We start from the raw sequence: 17,284 nt of genomic DNA on the forward strand, positions 1-17,284 counted from the left end.
AGGATATCGAGACCAACCTGGCTAACATGGTGAAACCCCGTCTCTACTATAAATACAAAAAGTTAGCCGGGCGTGGTGGCCGGCGCCTGTAGTCGCAGCTACTCGGGAGGCTGAGGCAGGAGAATGGCATGAACCGGGGAGGTGGAGCTTGCAGTGAGCTGAGATCGCGCCACTGCACTCCAGCCTGGGCGACAGAGCGAGACTCCATCTCAAAAAAAAGAAAAAAAAGTCAGGTTTATTGTCACTGTCAGTTGCTATTCTAGGGTACACACATTCTGTGCCCTTTCATTTTTCTGTACTTTTTGTACAGAACAGCTTCAGATATCTGTCTTTAAATCCAAACTTATTTATTTTAAGTAGCTGCAAGCATCTGATGGCTTCCTTATATCTTTTAGTAGTGGTGTCCAAGCATATGCACACTGAACTATATAGCATTTTATTGGAAATGATTTTCCTTTTATTTCTCCTTTATAGTGAAGCCATTATATTGATTTTTTTCAGTTACATATATAGGTAGGAGAGATATATTTATTTATACATATATTTCAGGATATGTCTTAGGATAGTAAATTTATGTAATATTTGTTATAACAAGGGAGTATGGCACTGATAAAATTGAGAACTACAGTGTGGTCTCAGAGAAAACAGAATCCCTGCCTAGCCGAGATAACTATAATACGTGGGATTCATTGAGTGTCACTCGTGTGCAATGAATCAATGCCCCATGCGGGGCTGTTATCCCTCCCACCTTACACATAAGGAAACTAGATCCTTAGATATAAAATGGCTCTCTCATGGCCAGGGGCCAAGCCACATCCACCACCATGTAGCCCGGCTACAGAGCCCGTGAGCAAAGCCCAGCTGGCCTGGCTAGGAAAGACCAAAGTGCAGAGGATGTAATAAACAGCAGCCTCTGAGCCAACTAGGGCTCCCACACACAGTGTTTATTAAATGTCTGAGCTAGATGCCAGCACTGAACTCTTGAGAGATGTTACATCTAAGTTTCTGGCGTCTCTTAAAAAATCAGAGGCTCTGGCCACAATAGACCCTCATTTCTACATGGCAGCTGAGGCAGATGGTTTGCAAAAAAATCACTGCTATTATTCCTCCCCAAATTCTCTACAAGCCTTTGTCACTATGAAGCTCCTGCTACCAAGAAATGGAGTTTATTTCCCCACCCCTTGGGTATGGGCTGGCCTTAGGACTTCATTTGAATGACAATGTGCCAGTTCCCAGCTAAGACCTCTAGATGCCAAGCCCTCCCCACAGCCCTTAGAACCTTGAGACTATGATGTGAATAAGCTAAGAGCCGGGAAGAGGAGAGAACATAGGACCACAGGTGAGGCAGCTTATGTGTCCCAGATACATGAAAAAACCCAGCCAGGATCAGCAAAGCTGACCTGCAGGTGACTGCAGATATTTGAGGGTGCTAATGATTCCAGGACAATCATTTACTGAGTACACCTAAATTGCTAATATGCAGAAGTATGAGCTAAATAAATGTTTGTTTTAAGCCACTACATTTTGGGGGTGGTTTGTTATCTAGAAAAAGCCACTTGATAGCAACAATTAGCTAAGGCTGTGCTGCAGCTGCACGCTACACAGGGTCTGTTGTCTCTAGTTTGCGTGGCCTCCACTTCTCCCTTTTATCTCATCTCTGGCACCTTGCTTCCCTTTATATCTGTAAACTATAGAAATATATTTAGTGACTCTTGCAGAAGCCTGTTTGTAAGACCCATGAAGGATGAATAAAAAGGGAAAATGAATACAGTTTTTTGGGGAGCAGAGAGGGGCTAGGACACACGTTCTTGAAAAGGAGACTTTAGGCCTGGCACAGTGGCTCACGCCTGTTGTCCCAGCACTGTAGATATTTTTTACTGTAAAAAATACAGCCAGTCAGATATTTTTTACTGTAAAAATTTTGATGTTTTAAAGTTTTTGAATCATGTAATCATGTTACCCATTCAAAAATTTAAATTTGAATACATATTCTCTACATTTTTCTACCTGGGGCTTCTACCCATTGGTGCTAATTCTAAGCTATGAGTCCACCATGGACTGGTGATACTCTCCCTTTTCCATGTGGCAGGACTTCAGCCTGTAGAGAGGGAGCCTCAGGTGACACACACCTGCTTCTCATCACTATGGGAACACATGGGTCCCATCATCTCACTGCCCTTTCCTGTGCTTCTCATGAGCACTGTTCCCAAATGTTTCCGCTTCTCCAACCCTGGACATGTGGTAGGATGGCAGGCCCTGCCTCCTGGCTGTTGAATGAAGCTATGATTAGTCCTGGCCAATGAATTACGAGAAGTGATTAATATTATTTCTGGACCACAGCATTCAATTGCCAGCGTTAGACTTTCCAGAGCTCTTTTTTCTTAAGCCACAGTTACTGGCAATATCCCAGACAGTGGGTGGCTGCTGTGAGTTTGGGTCCCGAAGTGAGGATGACAAAGAGCAGAACCCCAAGTCAGCCTTCAATGGAGCACAAGGAAGACATAAACCTTTGTTGTTTGAAACCACTGAGATGTGGGAGCTGTTTGTCTCTGTGGCACAGCCTGCCCTATCCTGACTAACACAGGCGCTGACAGAGCAACACTCCTGAAGCAGCATGAATGGCATGAAAAAGGGGTGAGACCGTAGCTGCCCCTGACCCGGGTCAGTGGGGTAGGAGCGAGTGCTCACTGGCTGTTCTACTCACACCACCGCCTCAATGGTGCCCTGGATGTGCCTCTGCAGCTCCGGCTCCTTCCGGTACGTGTCCACCAGTAGCAAGGCCTGGTCGTAGCTGGCACAGTAGACCTTATAGACTTGCTCCAACTCCTCTTGGAATTCCAGAAATATGTTACCTGAGGGTGAAGATGCAACAAGGGGTCGTCAAGGGCATGTCTGTGTGTCCCCTAGCTTGGAACAGGGAGGCAGTAAGTAAACCCCTCCAGCTCTCCAGTGAGATTGCTGCGTTTACCAGCATGTCACCATGGGCAAATGACCTCATCTTCCTGACTTTCTGTTTTTTTTTTTTTTCATCTTTTCACAGGGTTGTTCTGAGGATTGAGTGACAAAATGATATACATCTTAGGCTGGGACACTGTGAGCACTTACTAAATGGTAGCTATAGTCATACCAGGAATATTAATAATGCTCACATTTGGACAGTGCTTTATAGTACACAAAATACACTCATAACCATTAGCTTGTTTTTTTGTTTTTGTTTTGTTCTGTTTTGTTTTTCTTTTGAGACAGTCTTGCTCTTGTCGCCCAGGCTGGAGTGCAGTGGCGCAATCTCTACTCACTGCAACCTCCGCCTCCCGGGTTCACGCCATTCTCCGGCCTCAGCCTCCTGAGTAGCTGGGATTACAGGCTCACGCTACCATGCCCGGCTAATTTTTGTATGTTTAGTGGAGATGGGGTTTCACCATGTTGGCCCAGCTGGTCTTGAATTCCTGACCTCAGGTGATCCACCCGCCTCAGCCTCCCAGAGTGCTGGGATTACAGCTGTGAGCCACCACTCCTGGCCGCTCATTTTATCTTTACAATTAAAGACAAAATGTGTGGCAAGCACAACGATAAATCCCCAATTTACAAAGACATGCTGCAGCATAACACAACTGGTTACAGTGTGGGCTTGGATTCGAGGGAACTAGGGCCAGATTTCCAGCAACCCTTCCCCAGTTGCGGAAGGGAAGTGTTTCACTGAGGCAAGTGTTTCACTCCTCTGGCCCTCTATTTTCTCATCTATGGAATATGCAAATAGAAACAGTACTTATGGCCGGGCGCGGTGGGTCACGCTTATAATCCCAGCACTTTGCAGGCCAAGACGGGTGGATCACGAGGTCAGGAGTTCCAGACCAGCCTGGCTAACATGGTAAAACCCTGTCTCTACCAAAAATACAAAAATTAGCCAGGTGTGATGGTGTGCCCCTGTAGTCCCAGCTACTCTTGGGAGGCTGAGGGAGAATTGCTTGAACCTGGGAGGCGGAGGTTGCAGTGAGCCAGATCGCGCCACTGCACTTCAGCCTGCACAACAGAGCAAGACTCCATCTCAAAAAAAAAAAAACTTTGTTTGCATATGTGTTATTTTTAATCGCCATCCTCATATGTCATATTACATATGTAATATATTTATTATATATGTCAGGCCTCTGAGCACAAGCTAAGCCATCATATCCCCAGTGACCTGCACGTATACATCCAGATGGCCTGAAGCAACTGAAGACCCACAGAAGTGAAAATAGCTTAAGTGATGACATTCCACCATTGTGATTTGTTTCTGCCCCACCCTAACTGATCAATGTTCTTTATAACCTCCCCCACCCTTAAGAAGTTTCTTTAGGCTGGGCGAGGTGGCTCACGCCTGTAATCCCAGCACTTTGGGAGGCCCAGATGGGCAGATCACAAGGTCAGGAGATCGAGACCATCCTGGCTAACACAGTGAAACCCCGTCTCTACTAAAAATACAAAAAAATTAACTGGGCGTAGTGGTGTGCACCTGTAGTCCCAGCTACTCAGGAGGCTGAGGCAGGAGAATGGCATGAACCCAGGATGCGGAGCTTGCAGTGAGCTGAGATCGTGCCACTGCACTCACTCCAGCCTGGGTGACAGAGCAAGACTCCATCTCAAAAAAAAAAAAAAAAAAAGAGGTTTCTTTATAATTCTCCCCACCTTTGAGAATGTACTTTGTGAGATCCACCCCCTGCCCCCAAAACATTGCTCTTAACTCCACCGCCTATCCCAAAACCTATAAGAACCAATGATAATCCCACCACCCTTTGCTGACTCCTTTTTCGGACTCAGCCCGCCTGCACCCAGGTGAAATAAACAGCCTTGTTGCTCACACAAATCCTGTTTGGTGGTCTCTTCACATGGATGCGTGAGACAATACACATATGATCAGTGCCACGAATTAAAACGAAGCCAAATAAAGAGTTAGAAACTGGTGGGGGATGTACTTGGGGAAGGCCTCTCGCAAGATGTGAATGTCTACCAGAGAGGCAGAGGTAACTAGCCCTGGGAACAAGCAAGGGAAGAGCAGCACCAAGTATTAGGGAAGGACACCTGCAGAGGCCCTGAGGCAGGAGAGTGCTGGCCACAAGGGCAACAGCAAAAAGGCAAGTGTGGCTGGAGTAGGTGAACAAGGGCATAAAGTAGAGGAAATAAATCTCCAGGTGGATGGTGTCAAAAAATAAAATAGGTTGGGTGCTGTGGCTCACGCCTGAAATCCCAGCATTCTGGGAGGCCAAGGCGGGTGGATCACTCGAGGCCAGGAGTTTGAGACCAGCCTGGCCAACATAGTGAAACCCCGTCTCTACTAAAAAAATTCAAAAATTAGCCAGGCGTGGTGGCAGGTGCCTGTAATCCCAGCTACTCAGGAGGCTGACGCAGAACTGCTTGAACCCTGGTGGAAGAGGTTGAAGTGAGCTGAGATTGTACCACTGCACTCCAGCCTGGGCAACAGAGCAAGACTGTCTCAAAAAATCAATTAATTAAAAAATAAAAATAAAGTAGAGGAAATAAGCAGGAAACAGAAGCCAGATCGTGTAGGGTCTTAAAGTAAGTGGAGTGCAGTAAGGGATTCAGGTTTTATTCTGCTGGTTGCAGGAAGCAACAGGAGGGCTTTGAGCAACGGTGACATGATCTGATTTCTGCTTAAAAGGATCACGCTGGTGCTCAATTTCAGCATCATATACACTAAAGTTGGAACAATATAGAGATTAGCATGGCGCCTCTGCAAAAATGACATGCAAATTTGCGAAGCATTCCATATTTTCAAATCAGAAACTAAGGAGATTAGTTACCTATAGTGGGTGGACGGACTTGAGAGGAAGTGGTGAGGGTGAAGAAAAATATATTAATCACAAGAAGGCAGGTGGGGAACCAGGGACCACAGGAAGCCCAGCTGACCCTACTGCCTGCCAAAGCCATGGGCTAGACCTGTGACCTAGACAAGGTCTGTGTTGGGACACATCAGTTGGTGGCCAGAGGTGCATGGTCCAGTTCTCAGCAAAGATCCCCATGGGGAGATCACCGTCCCAGGGCCTACCCTTTCCCAGTGTCAGTTCAGCTGATGCCTAGCAAGAAGTCCCAGGAGAAGCCCCTAGAGCCAGACAGAACATGACCACCCGAAACTGCAGCCAGGAAGAAGCTGTGTGAGAGAGAGATCAGCCAACTGCAGAGACGGCCCTGCTAAGAGATAGCCTGGGTGTGGCCGTGAAACCTAGGCCAGTTCCCACACTCTCCTCAACATGGGCGGGCGTGTCCTCAGGAATGAGACAGACATGCCAAGGAAACTGTGTCATACCAGTGTGGCCAGGGGTAAGGGTGTTTCAGTAACTAAAGGATGGAGGAAAGTGAACTCCCAGAGAACAGAGTGGTCCAAAGAGGCACGAATGCCAATTACACCAAAGGAAAGGCTTTTTTCCTTCCTGCTTGTCCTTCTCCAGTCACAGATTAGCAAACAATGTATTCCTAGCATCAAAGGGGACACTTTATCTCTAGCTGGGATTAGTTGGAAAGGAGAGAAAGGGGGGCAGCACGGTCAAGACCTAGGGCTCTAGAAGAGCTGGGTTCAAATACGAACTCTGCCTGGTCAAGCTGAGTGAACTGGGGAAAGTTACTTAGCCTCTCTGAGCATCAGAGATGTCTTTGGTAAAATGGAGATTATTATTAATAAGCAATAAGTAACGATATTATGAGAATTCGAAGAGCTCCTTCAGGTTAAGTACCTGGCATCATTGTTGGCACAGAGATGGATACTATTTTCATGCTCATTTTAAGGTGTCAGTAACTGGGACTCAGAAAGGAAAGAGCTTGTGGGTGGCAGGGCCTTGTTAGTCAGATTCCAAAGCTCTTGCTGTAACCACTAGACCTACAGTGCTCAAATACAGTAGTAACCAGCTACACGTGGCTACTGGGCACTTGAAATATGATGAACCCCAAATGCGATGTGCTGTCAGTGTAAAAGATACTGGATTTCAAAGACTTCATACAAAACAAAAGTAATAAATGATGAATGTTTATACTGATTACATGTTGAAATATTATTTTGGATCTATTGAGTTAAATAAAAGATATCATTAAAATTAATTTCAGTTGCTTCTTTAATTTTCTTAATGTAGCTACTTGAAAAAATTTAAATATTTGTAGCTAACGTTATATTTCTTTTTTCTTTTCTTTTTTTTTTTTTTTTTTTTGAAATGCAGTCTTGCTCCGTTGCCCAGGCTGGAGTGCAGTGGCACAATCTTGGCTCACTGCAACCTCCCTCTCCTGGGTTCAAGCAATTATCCTGCCACAGCCTCCCAAGTAGCTGGGATTACAGGCACCCACCAACACGCCTGACTGACTTTTGTATTTTTAGTAGAGATGGGGTTTCACTATGTTGGCCTGGCTGGTCTCGAACTCCGGACCTCAGGTGATCTATCTGCCTCAGCCTCCTAAAGTGCTGGGATTACAGGCATAAGCCACCATGCCCAGCCTCCCAAAAATCTTTCAAAATGCTGTTACTAGGCCAAGAGTTTGCAACCAGCCTGGCCAACATGGTGAAACCTAGTCTCTACTAAAAATACAAAAATTAGCCGGGCGTGATGGTGTGCGCCTGCAATCCCAGCTACCCGGCAGGCTGAGACATGAGAATCGCTTGAACCCAGGAGGCAGAGGTTGCACTGAGCCAAGGTCACGCCACTGTACTCCAGCCTGGGCGACAGTGAGGGACTCTGTCTCAAAAAAAAAAAAAAAAAATGCTGTTGCTGCCCTACTGGGAAAAGGGCTTTCCTTGCATAGCAAGGCCTAGGGGCTAGAAGGGGAATAGAGAGACAGCAGGCAGGAGCCAGAGCAGCCTGACCTGGCACATAGTTGCACTGAGGAGAAGAAAAGCCATGTGGGTTATTTGGGCCTCTTTTTGGCAACCACAAGAGACAAGGAGACTCTGCAGACTCTGTAAAGGCCAGGGAACAGGACTGCCAAATTTGCAGGGGAGAGAGGAATACAGGATGCTCTGTTACATTTAAATTTTAGATAAACAATGAATAATTTTTTAGTGTAAGCAAGTCCCGTGCAACATTTGGGACATACTTATACTAAAAAATTATTCGTTGTTTATCTGAAATACAAATTTAACTGATCATCCCATATTTTAACTGGAAACCCTACAGTGAAGTAGTGAGGGCAGCCCATGGACGTATCACCAGGTGTGATCAGGAGACAAAGTAACATTTTGGCTCTGTGGCTCCAGCACGAAGGCAGACTGAGAAATGAAGACCTTTACAAGGAACCTCACCAAACCTCAAACATGTAGCTATAGGAGAGCCCGAGCTCAAAGTCTTTAGACCCTTCGAATGTTTTCAGCCTGAGGCTATATCAATTTCCATTCAAATAAGTGTTAATTATTAACCGAAATAATGATCAAATGATGAAAGAGAAAGTACCTGTGAGAACATCTATAGGTACTTTTTAAATTTTTTTATTTTTGAGACAGAGTCTCACTCTGTCACCCAGGCTGGAGTGCACTGGCATGATCTCAGCTCCTTGCAACCTCCACCTCCCAGGTTCAAGCGATTCTCGTGCCTCAGCCTCCTGCATAGCTGGGATTACAAGTGTGTGCCACCACACCTGGCTAATGTTTATATTTTTAGTAGAGACGGGGTTTCACCATGTTGGCCAGGGTGGTCTCAAACTCTTGACCTCAGGTGATTTCCCCACCTTAGTTTCCCAAAGTGCTGGGATAATAGGGATGAGTCACCATGGCTGGCCTACAGGTACTTTTTAAAATCTTGTTCTTTAATTTTGCATTCCTTTATCATTTGTAGGGAATAGTAACTCACATTGCTATTTTAGTAAAGAACTGTATTTTCAAAGGAATGATAAACACACAATACACAGGCTTTAAGTCTCACCTTCTACCATGCAGAAGCAATTCAGTGTAGCAGTTCAGAGCTCTGACTCTCAGGGCCAACTAGCTGCATTCAAATCCTGGCTCTGCCCCTAGCTGCGTGACTAAGCAGGTTATTGCCTCTCTCTGTGCCAAAGATTCCTCAACTGTAAAGTGAGATAATGGTATCTACATTTCAGGGTTATTTTGAGATGAAGTGAATTAATATATGTACATAAGAACAGTGTTTAGCATTTTGTAAACACTCAGAAAGTAGGTTTTTAAGATTTGTTTGTGTATTTAGGCCAGGCATGGTGGCTCACACCTGTAATCCCAGCACTTTGGGAGGCCAAGGTGGGCGGATCACCTGAGGTCAGGAGCTCGAGATCAGCCTGGCCAACATGGTGAAACCCTATCTCTACTAAAAATACAAAAATTAACTGGGTGTGGTGGCGGGCGCCTGTAATTCCAGCTACTCAGGGGGCTGAGGCAGGAGAATTGCTTGAACCTGGGAGGCAGATGTTGCAGTGAGCCGAGATCATGCCATTGCACTCCAGCCTGGGTGACAGAGCGAGACTCCATCTCAAAAAAAAATAAAACTTTTTTGCATATTTGTTGTTTTTAATCCTCATCTTCATCATTCATGTCCAGGAAAAGTTAGAAGATTGGTGGTGTAAATGCCAGGGAGACTTGGGTGGCCACAGCACTGGGTACCTTCATCTCCTCCTCCTTTCTGCCACTGTAGTGAATCTGGCACCCACCCATTCACCTATATCTCCTGACTCCACTAGGAAACCCCTCACCATGGGAATCCTGGCAGCAGATGGGATGAGACAGAAGGAGACAGGTATGAGGTTTGGACCCACTCCTCCTTTCTTTCTGCTGTGGTCATCCTAACCATTTCAGAATAAGAAGATTATCCTCCTCAGGAGGCTGAGGCAGGAGGATCCTTGAGGCTGGAAGGTGGAGGCTGCAGCGAGCCATGACTGCTCCATTACAGTCTAGCCTGGGCAACAGAGTGAGATCCCATCTCAAAAAAAAATATTAAACCAAAGGAGACTATCCTCATTTCTCATCTGGGCCACAGTAAAGCCCCCAACTGATCTCACTGCTTCCACTCTCACCACCTCCTCATAATCCTCATTGTCCACAACAGCCAAAGAGATCTTTGAAAAACATAAATCAGCTGGGCACGGTGGCTCACGCCTGTAATCCCAGCACTTTGGGAGGCCAAGGATCAAGAAGTCATGAGTTCAAGACCAGCCTGACCAATATGGTGAAACCCTGTCTCTACTAAAAATACAAAAAGTAGCCAGGCGTGGTGGTGCACGCCTGTAGTCTCAGCTACTCAGGAGGCTGAGGCAGGAGAATTGCTTGAACCCGGGAGGCAGAGGTTGCAGCTGCACTCCAGCCTGGGCGACAGAGCGAGACTCCGTCTCAAAAAAAAAAAAAGAAAAGAAAAGAAAAGAAAAACATAAATCAAACCGTGTCACTTCCCCACTCAAAACTGTCCAATGGCTCCCCATCACAGTTAGAATAAACTCCAAACTCCTTGCCATGACCTATAAAGCTGTGCATGATCTGGTCCTTGCATGCCTCTTCTATTTTATCCCCTAACAGTCTCCCCTGACTAATTTCCCTGGAGCCACATCAAGCTTCTGTCTGTCCTTTAAACATTCTGGACCCATCCTTGCCTCAGGGCCTTTGCACAACTATGCTCTCTACTCTCCCTTCAGATATTCTCAAGGCTAGCTCCTTCCTGACACTCAGATCTCAGCTCACATGTTCCCTCCTCCAGAGGGCTTCCCTCACACCCAGAAGTTACCATGACTATTTATTTCCTTCAGATTACAAATTATTACCTACAATTCTGTTGTTTGTCTGTTTATCTTCTGTCTCTGTCACTAACTTGTCAACCCCATGAGAATAGAAGCTCAGACTCTCTTGTTGATGCTGTGCCTGCACACTGCAGGTGCTCATTAAATAACTGTTGGATGACTGAATGTGAAAGAGACACAGACTAAAGATTTAGCTGCATCACTAACAATTCTGTGACTGAGCATGTTCCTCTCTGTCTCTGGGGCTCAGTCCCTGTAAAGCAACGGGACTGGACTAGTTGTTATTTGAGGGCCCTGCTGGCTCTGATATGTTCTATTTTGGAGATCCCCAAAACAGACTGCCATTGAGCTGCATTTCTCTGGAACTCTGGAGACAGTTAAGCAGTGACCACTCGCTGAGAACAATTCCACGAGAATCTAAGGCTGACAACACCTTAGGTTTTTTGCTTACCAACTAGCTGCACTTGTTCCTCTTCCTTGGAGGCTGTCTCCTGCAGATCATGGAGCAATCTGCTGTTCACTTTGATGATATCATCCATGTTTGAGAACAGGACATCCAGATCTTCCTGTGGCAACTGGAAGGAACAAAGAAGCCATGGGAGGTGGTTGGGAATTCCATAGAATGTATTTGCAGGCTTTCAAGAGTAGGACAGAACACTCACACCATTCCCATCACTCTTGAGAAGACTGGCTGCCCCAGTGGAATTTTGCAAGGGTTTTGAAATGTTATAAATTAGGTATTTTCAGGCCAGACGCGGTGGCTCACGCCTGTAATCCCAGCACTTTGGGGGGCCGAGGCGGGTGGATCACGAGGTCAGGAGTTCAAGACCAGCCTGGCCAAGATGGTGAAACCCCATCTCTACTAAAAATATAAAAATTAGCCTGGCGTGGTGGTGGGCACTTGTAATCCCAGCTACTCTGGAGGCTGAGGTAGAGAATTGCTTGAACCTGGGAGGCGGAGGTTGCAGTGAGCTGAGATCGTGCCATTGCACTCCAGCCTGGGCAACAGAGCAAGACTCCATCTCAAAAAAAAAAAAAAAATTAGGTATTTTCATTACTCTACAAGAAGAGAGGAACAGATGGAGTACTCAGTGTGGAAGGAAAGCTGAACCGGGGTTTTAGCCTAGGTCTGCCGCCAGCTAGCTTCTCTCAGTTTCCCCATCTGTCATTGAAGGGTGAGAAGTTAGACTTCTTTCCAGCTCTGACATACTTGACACCTACCACCATGACCTCAAGATGCATTCTCTGGCCCCTATTAACCAGGCTATACCACTGTTTAAAAAGATGCAGGACATCTATATAAATGCACAAGCGTGGAAGGATGTGCTGGACACACACTCAAGTGGGAAAGCTAACTGCAGAACAATATCTAGAGTCTGCTCTTGTTTTTGTTAAAATAAATAACAACATATATAGTCATGAACTGCATAATAACATTTTAATCAATGATGGACTGCACATACCAGGGTGATCTCATAGGATTATAATATCATATTTTTACTGTACCTTTTCTGTGTTTAGATACATAAATACTATTGTGCTGCAGTTGCCTGTAGTGACATGCTGAACACATTTATAGCCTAGGAGCAATAGGCCATACCATCCAGTCTAGGTGTGTAGTAGGCTATATCATCTAGGTTTGTATCAGTGCACTCTATGATGTTCACACATGATGAAATTACCTCACTATGCATTTCTCAAAACATATCCCTGATGTTAAGTGACATATGACTGTATTTGCTTGTTTCATGCCTATAGAGAAAAATCCCAATTTCTGGAGGGTAAAATAAAAGAAGTACTTCACTTTCTACATTATCTACTTTGGTATTTCATTCAACGAAGACAGACTAATTTTTTTTTTTTTTTTTTTTTGAGACGGGGTCTCGCTCTGTCACCCAGGCACCCAGGCTGGAGTGCAGTGGTGCGATCTCGGCTGACTGCAAGCTCCGCCTCCCGGGGTCACACCATTCTCCTGCCTCAGCCTCTCCGAGTAGCTGGGATTACAGGCGCCCGCCACCACACCCAGCTAATTTTTTGTATTTTTAGTAGAGACGGGGTTTCACCATGGTCTCGATCTCCTGACCTCGTGATCCACCTGCCTCGGCCTCCCAAAGTGCTGGGATTACAAGCGTAAGCCACCACACCCAGCCTGAAGACAGACTAATTTTAAGTCTGTTATTTATGTGTCAAGACTGGGATATACTCAACTTAACAAAATATTTGCCCTTATGGAGCGCAAATGCTAGGGGATGCTTGAAATGTAGCAAGCAAGAGCCTGCATTATTTCTGAAACCCGAAAAAGAAAATGCAAAAAATAAGCACTATAATAGTTAACTCTCACAGTGATAATTTCTCCATGTCACCACCCTGCAAATGAGATAGTTAGAATGCAGGTCATGGCTGGGTGTGGTAGCACATGCTTGTAATCCTAGCTAATCAGGAGGCTGACTTTGGAGGGTGAGATGGGAGGATCGCTTGAGCCTGAGAGTTTGAGACCAGTCTGGGCAATGTAGTGAGACCCTGTCTCCTAAAAAAAAAAAAAAAAAGTTTGCCTTGGGCTTTCCTGGGTGATCTGAGCCTTGCCCTGGCCTTTTGGGTTCCCCTGCCTGAGGGCCTGCAGGGGCTGTGGTTGGAGACCTGAGGAGGGGACAGAGCCCAGCCCCTCTCCTGTGGCTGAGCAGGCCTCTGTGTCCATGACACCTGTCTTCGGGGACCTGGGAGCTGTGGGCTTATGCCCTCCCTGCTGGCTCCCCCAGCCCCTGCTGCTTGATGCTCTTGGAACTCTTCCCTAAGGAGTCAGTCCCCTAGAGGCCTATCAGGGAATCCTTTTGTATCTGCACTTTGGGTTTTAGTTTCAAAGCTCCATCAGGTACAGCTCATGTTTCAGGATGTGTGGAAAGCTTGAGAAAGGGCTCCCCTGGTTTGTCCTAGCTCCACCTTCCTTAGAGGGAGAGGGCTGTTGCAGACCCCCATCCATGCCACACCAGCTCAGCACTGCACATCTCGAGGTGATTCCCAAGACAGCTGGTGCCTCCTGGCCTTCCTGCACCAGGCCAAGGGGCACCTCAGAGGACGCTGGATCCTTTGCCTCTTCTTGGTTGAGGGATCTCTCTATATATGAATGTGTGTATATAAATATAATTATATATATATATATATATATATATGAGATTTATTTTTGTCTGGAATTCTGTTAGAAATGTAAAGAAAAAGCAAATGCTATTGATTTATCGAAGGGTGCCCAAAGAGGTTGTAGTCAATTTTTGGTACTAGGAAAGGCACCAAATGCATTTCCTGACTTTTAAGCATTTCCTTGTTGGAAGCCATAGAGGGCCAGGCCAAGTTGCTGACAATGACTTTGCAGATCGAATAAAGAGACCCTCGAAGGGGAAGCAGGAAGAAGAAGAAGAAGAAGAAAAAGAAGAAGAAGAAGAAGAAGAAGCAGAAGAAGAAGAAAAAGAAGAAGAGGAAGAGGAGGAGGAAGAGGAAGCGGAAGCAGAAGCAGAAGCAGAAGAAGAAGGAGGAGGAGGAGAGGAGGAGGAGGAGAAGAAGAAGAAGAAGAGGAAGAAGAGGAAGAAGAAGAAGAAGAAGAAGAAGAAGAAGAAGAAGAAGAAGAAGAAGAAGAAGAAGAAGAAGAAGAAAAGGTCAGTTTAAGCAATCTGTTCCAAACTTGAAAAGGGCTTGTTCATTAGCTCACATAGGTCTCCTGGTGATTATTCCGCTCACCAGTTAGCCAAGGAATACACTAAGACTCTAAGCCATGGAAGACCTTGCTGGAGGTTGCACGGCCAAGGAAAAGAAGCACTGGGGCTTACATCCAGGTCTGTCAGACTTCACATCCACCATGCTTCCTTTCTATCAAGCTTGCCCCAGGAATGGATGGGAAATCTCAGAAGCTGGGACCCACATTTGCCCCTATAAAGACAGGTTGTGTGTGACCCCACTAAAGTACCTGCTGGAGGCGGCTCCTGATGTCAGAGGCACAGAGCTGGAGCATGTGCAAATAGGAGACCTCGGTGTCGATGAGCTCCCGGACAGCCAGCCTCTGATGAAGCAGTGATCTGTCCTCAGAGGCCCTACCTTCCCCGTCCGGACTCCCTGACCTGGAGGACGGCTCGTCGGCTCCATGCTTGGCCATGTCAGCAGGTTCTGGGAAAAGCAAAAGCATCCCCACTCACTTCCAGGAAGAACTATTGGGACATGCTGTCTCTAATTCAATGACAATTACTCATCAAGAGGCCTAAAAACATCTTAAGCTGCAAACAGAGTCAAGATGAACTGTTTATTAGCATTTGTAGGCAGTACCTGAACAATATTGAAAGGTAGGTAACAGCTCTGCTAACTCTTGACATTTTAGGTGGTGGCTCATGCCTGTAATCCCAGCACTTTGGGAGGCCAAGGTGGGCAGATCACCTGAGGTCAGGAGTTCAAGACCAGCCTGGCCAACATGGTGAAACCCCGTCTCTACTAAAAATACAAAAATTAGCCAGGCATGGTGGCGGGCTTCTGTAGTCCCAGCTACTCAGATACGCTGAGGCAGAAGAATCACTTGAACCCGGGAGGCAGAGGTTGCAGTGAGCCAAGATCACACCACTGCACTCCAGCCTGGGCAACAGAGCAAGACTCTTTCAAAAAAAATTTTTTTAAATAGATAATTCTTGACATTTTGAATTCATTTCCCAGGACCCAGACAACATGCTTGCCTGGCTTTTCTTCTATTTCCAATCCATCTCTTGACCTAGATTTCTTTATCTGGTGCAGCTGAATCTTTCACCCTCTCCCAGTGGTCCCCCTACACCCCATCCCACCAGCTACCCCATTTAGGCCTTACTACCCATCGCCTGGGCTATTTCCACAGCCCCCAGAGTCAACCTTCCTAATCCACACTGCTCTCCTGCCACCACCACACCCATTCTTTCTGGACACGTTTCCAGTTTAAACTCCCTGAAACAAAGCTTGTGAACATGGTGTGCCCTGCTGTAAGACTTTAGTAGCTTCCTGCTGCTCAGTGATCTGATTCCAACCTCATTTCCCCTTCACAGACTGCACTCCAGGCTCTAACTTCATTTCCTCTTCACAGGTTGTACTGCAGTGGAAAGAGAGTTGAGCGCTCTTCTCCATACCTGCATTGGCGTTTCCTGCTTTTGTACTTGCCATGCCCACTCCTGTGTTCCTATCCACCAACATTCACTTCTCTAAGGCCACTCTTGATCCTCCCCTCATTTCTCACTGCCACCAGCTGCACTTTTCTTCTCTGAAACTCCTACAATCCTTTATCTCTAACTTATAAAGTATCAAGGGCCCGGGTGTGCTGGCTCACGCCTGTAATCCCAGCACTTTGGGAGGCCAAGGTGGGCGAATCACCCGAGGTCAGGAGTTCGAGACCAGCCTGGCCAACATGGTAAAACTGCATCTCTACTCAAAATACAAAAATTAGCCATGTGTGGTGGTGCACACCTGTAATCTCAGCTACTCAGGAGGCTGAGGTAAGAGAATCACTTGAACCCAGGAGGTGGAGATTGCAGTGAGTTGAGATTGCGCCACTGCCCTCCAGCCTGGGTGACAGAGCAAGACTCCATCTCAAAATAATAATAATAATAAAGTGTAAAGGGCCATACCATGGACAAGATGATCTGAAAAACTTTCCTACTACAAAACACTTAGGAATGCCAGATCAGTTATAATAAACTTTTTAACTGCGTGACAGATCTTGTAAGAGAGGAAAAAGAAATCACTGGGGCCCTCAAACAGGGAATTGAAAACTAGGGTGGGGAGCAGCTGAGCTGATGCAGCTGTGGCCCAAAGTAGAGGGGTGGGTAGGGAAGACAGTATTTGAAACTCAGTGAACCAGAGACTTGAGCATTAGTGCCCAGGTAGGAACAGGAGACAAGCTCCTTCACAGAACTGTGACCCCCCATCCACAAGGACTTCTGTGAAATGGTGGATCAGAAAAAAAAAAGAAAATGCAGCTATCCACACAGAAGATGACAAAGACAGTTCATCCTGGCTTGGGTTCTGGGTGAGGAAAAAAGGTCTCCTTCATAACATAAATTCGTAACAACACACCTGCCTTCACTGGGTTTAGGTCCAAATCAATGCTACACATGTGGTCCAGGTGGCCCAAAGCTGATAAATTTATACAAAAAGAAATCCTGAATTCTGAGTGGCCACAACAAAATAAAATGTTTCCGGAAGGACACGTCTTTAACCTAGGCCACAGATAACCATGTCCTGAGGATGAGTTTAGAATAAAATATATAAGAATGCCCCTGTGAGTGAGTACCAGCAGAAACAACAAGAGCAGGAGTAGACCCCAAGAGTGTCAGATAACCAACCAGTCAGATACAGGCCAAAACAGAAATGGGGAAAGAGGAAAGACACTAGGACAAAAAATAGAGACCTGTATAATGTTTTACACGCACCAAATAGGGCTGGGCACAGTGGCTCATGTATGTAATCCCAGAACTTTGGGAGGCCAAGGCGAGAGGCTTGCTTGAGCCCAGGAGTTCAAGACCAGCCTGGGCAACATAGTGAGATTTCATCTCTACAAAAAAATTTTTTTGTAATTAGTCAGGCATGA

The 17,284-nt window shown here is 46.1% G+C and overlaps 1 protein-coding gene and 1 non-coding gene across 6 annotated transcripts in view; one reads left to right on the top strand and one right to left on the bottom strand.

The window, feature by feature from the left end:
• ARHGEF37 (Rho guanine nucleotide exchange factor 37) overlaps positions 1–17,284 on the bottom strand; it is a 54,180-nt gene that overhangs the window by 22,452 nt on the left and 14,444 nt on the right. For 4 of the 5 annotated variants that reach the window (XR_004033106.1, XM_030826732.1, XM_030826734.1 and 1 more), the window contains 3 exons: positions 14,657–14,853; positions 11,156–11,279; positions 2,705–2,852 (listed from right to left, as the gene is read on the bottom strand). Coding sequence is in view for 4 of the 5 variants with exons in the window: in XM_030826732.1 (XP_030682592.1) it covers positions 2,705–2,852; positions 11,156–11,279; positions 14,657–14,842 (458 nt within the window). In the remaining variant the exon portion in view is untranslated. The remainder of the gene's footprint in view (positions 1–2,704; positions 2,853–11,155; positions 11,280–14,656; positions 14,854–17,284) is intronic. The other variant, XM_030826741.1, reaches the window with a different exon arrangement.
• LOC115831832 lies at positions 5,667–5,771 on the top strand. Its single transcript, XR_004027324.1, has one exon. It is a non-coding gene; the product is annotated as a U6 spliceosomal RNA (small nuclear RNA).

Source organism: Nomascus leucogenys, chromosome 2 (genome assembly GCF_006542625.1).
Source record: "Nomascus leucogenys isolate Asia chromosome 2, Asia_NLE_v1, whole genome shotgun sequence".
Lineage (NCBI taxonomy): Eukaryota > Metazoa > Chordata > Mammalia > Primates > Hylobatidae > Nomascus > Nomascus leucogenys.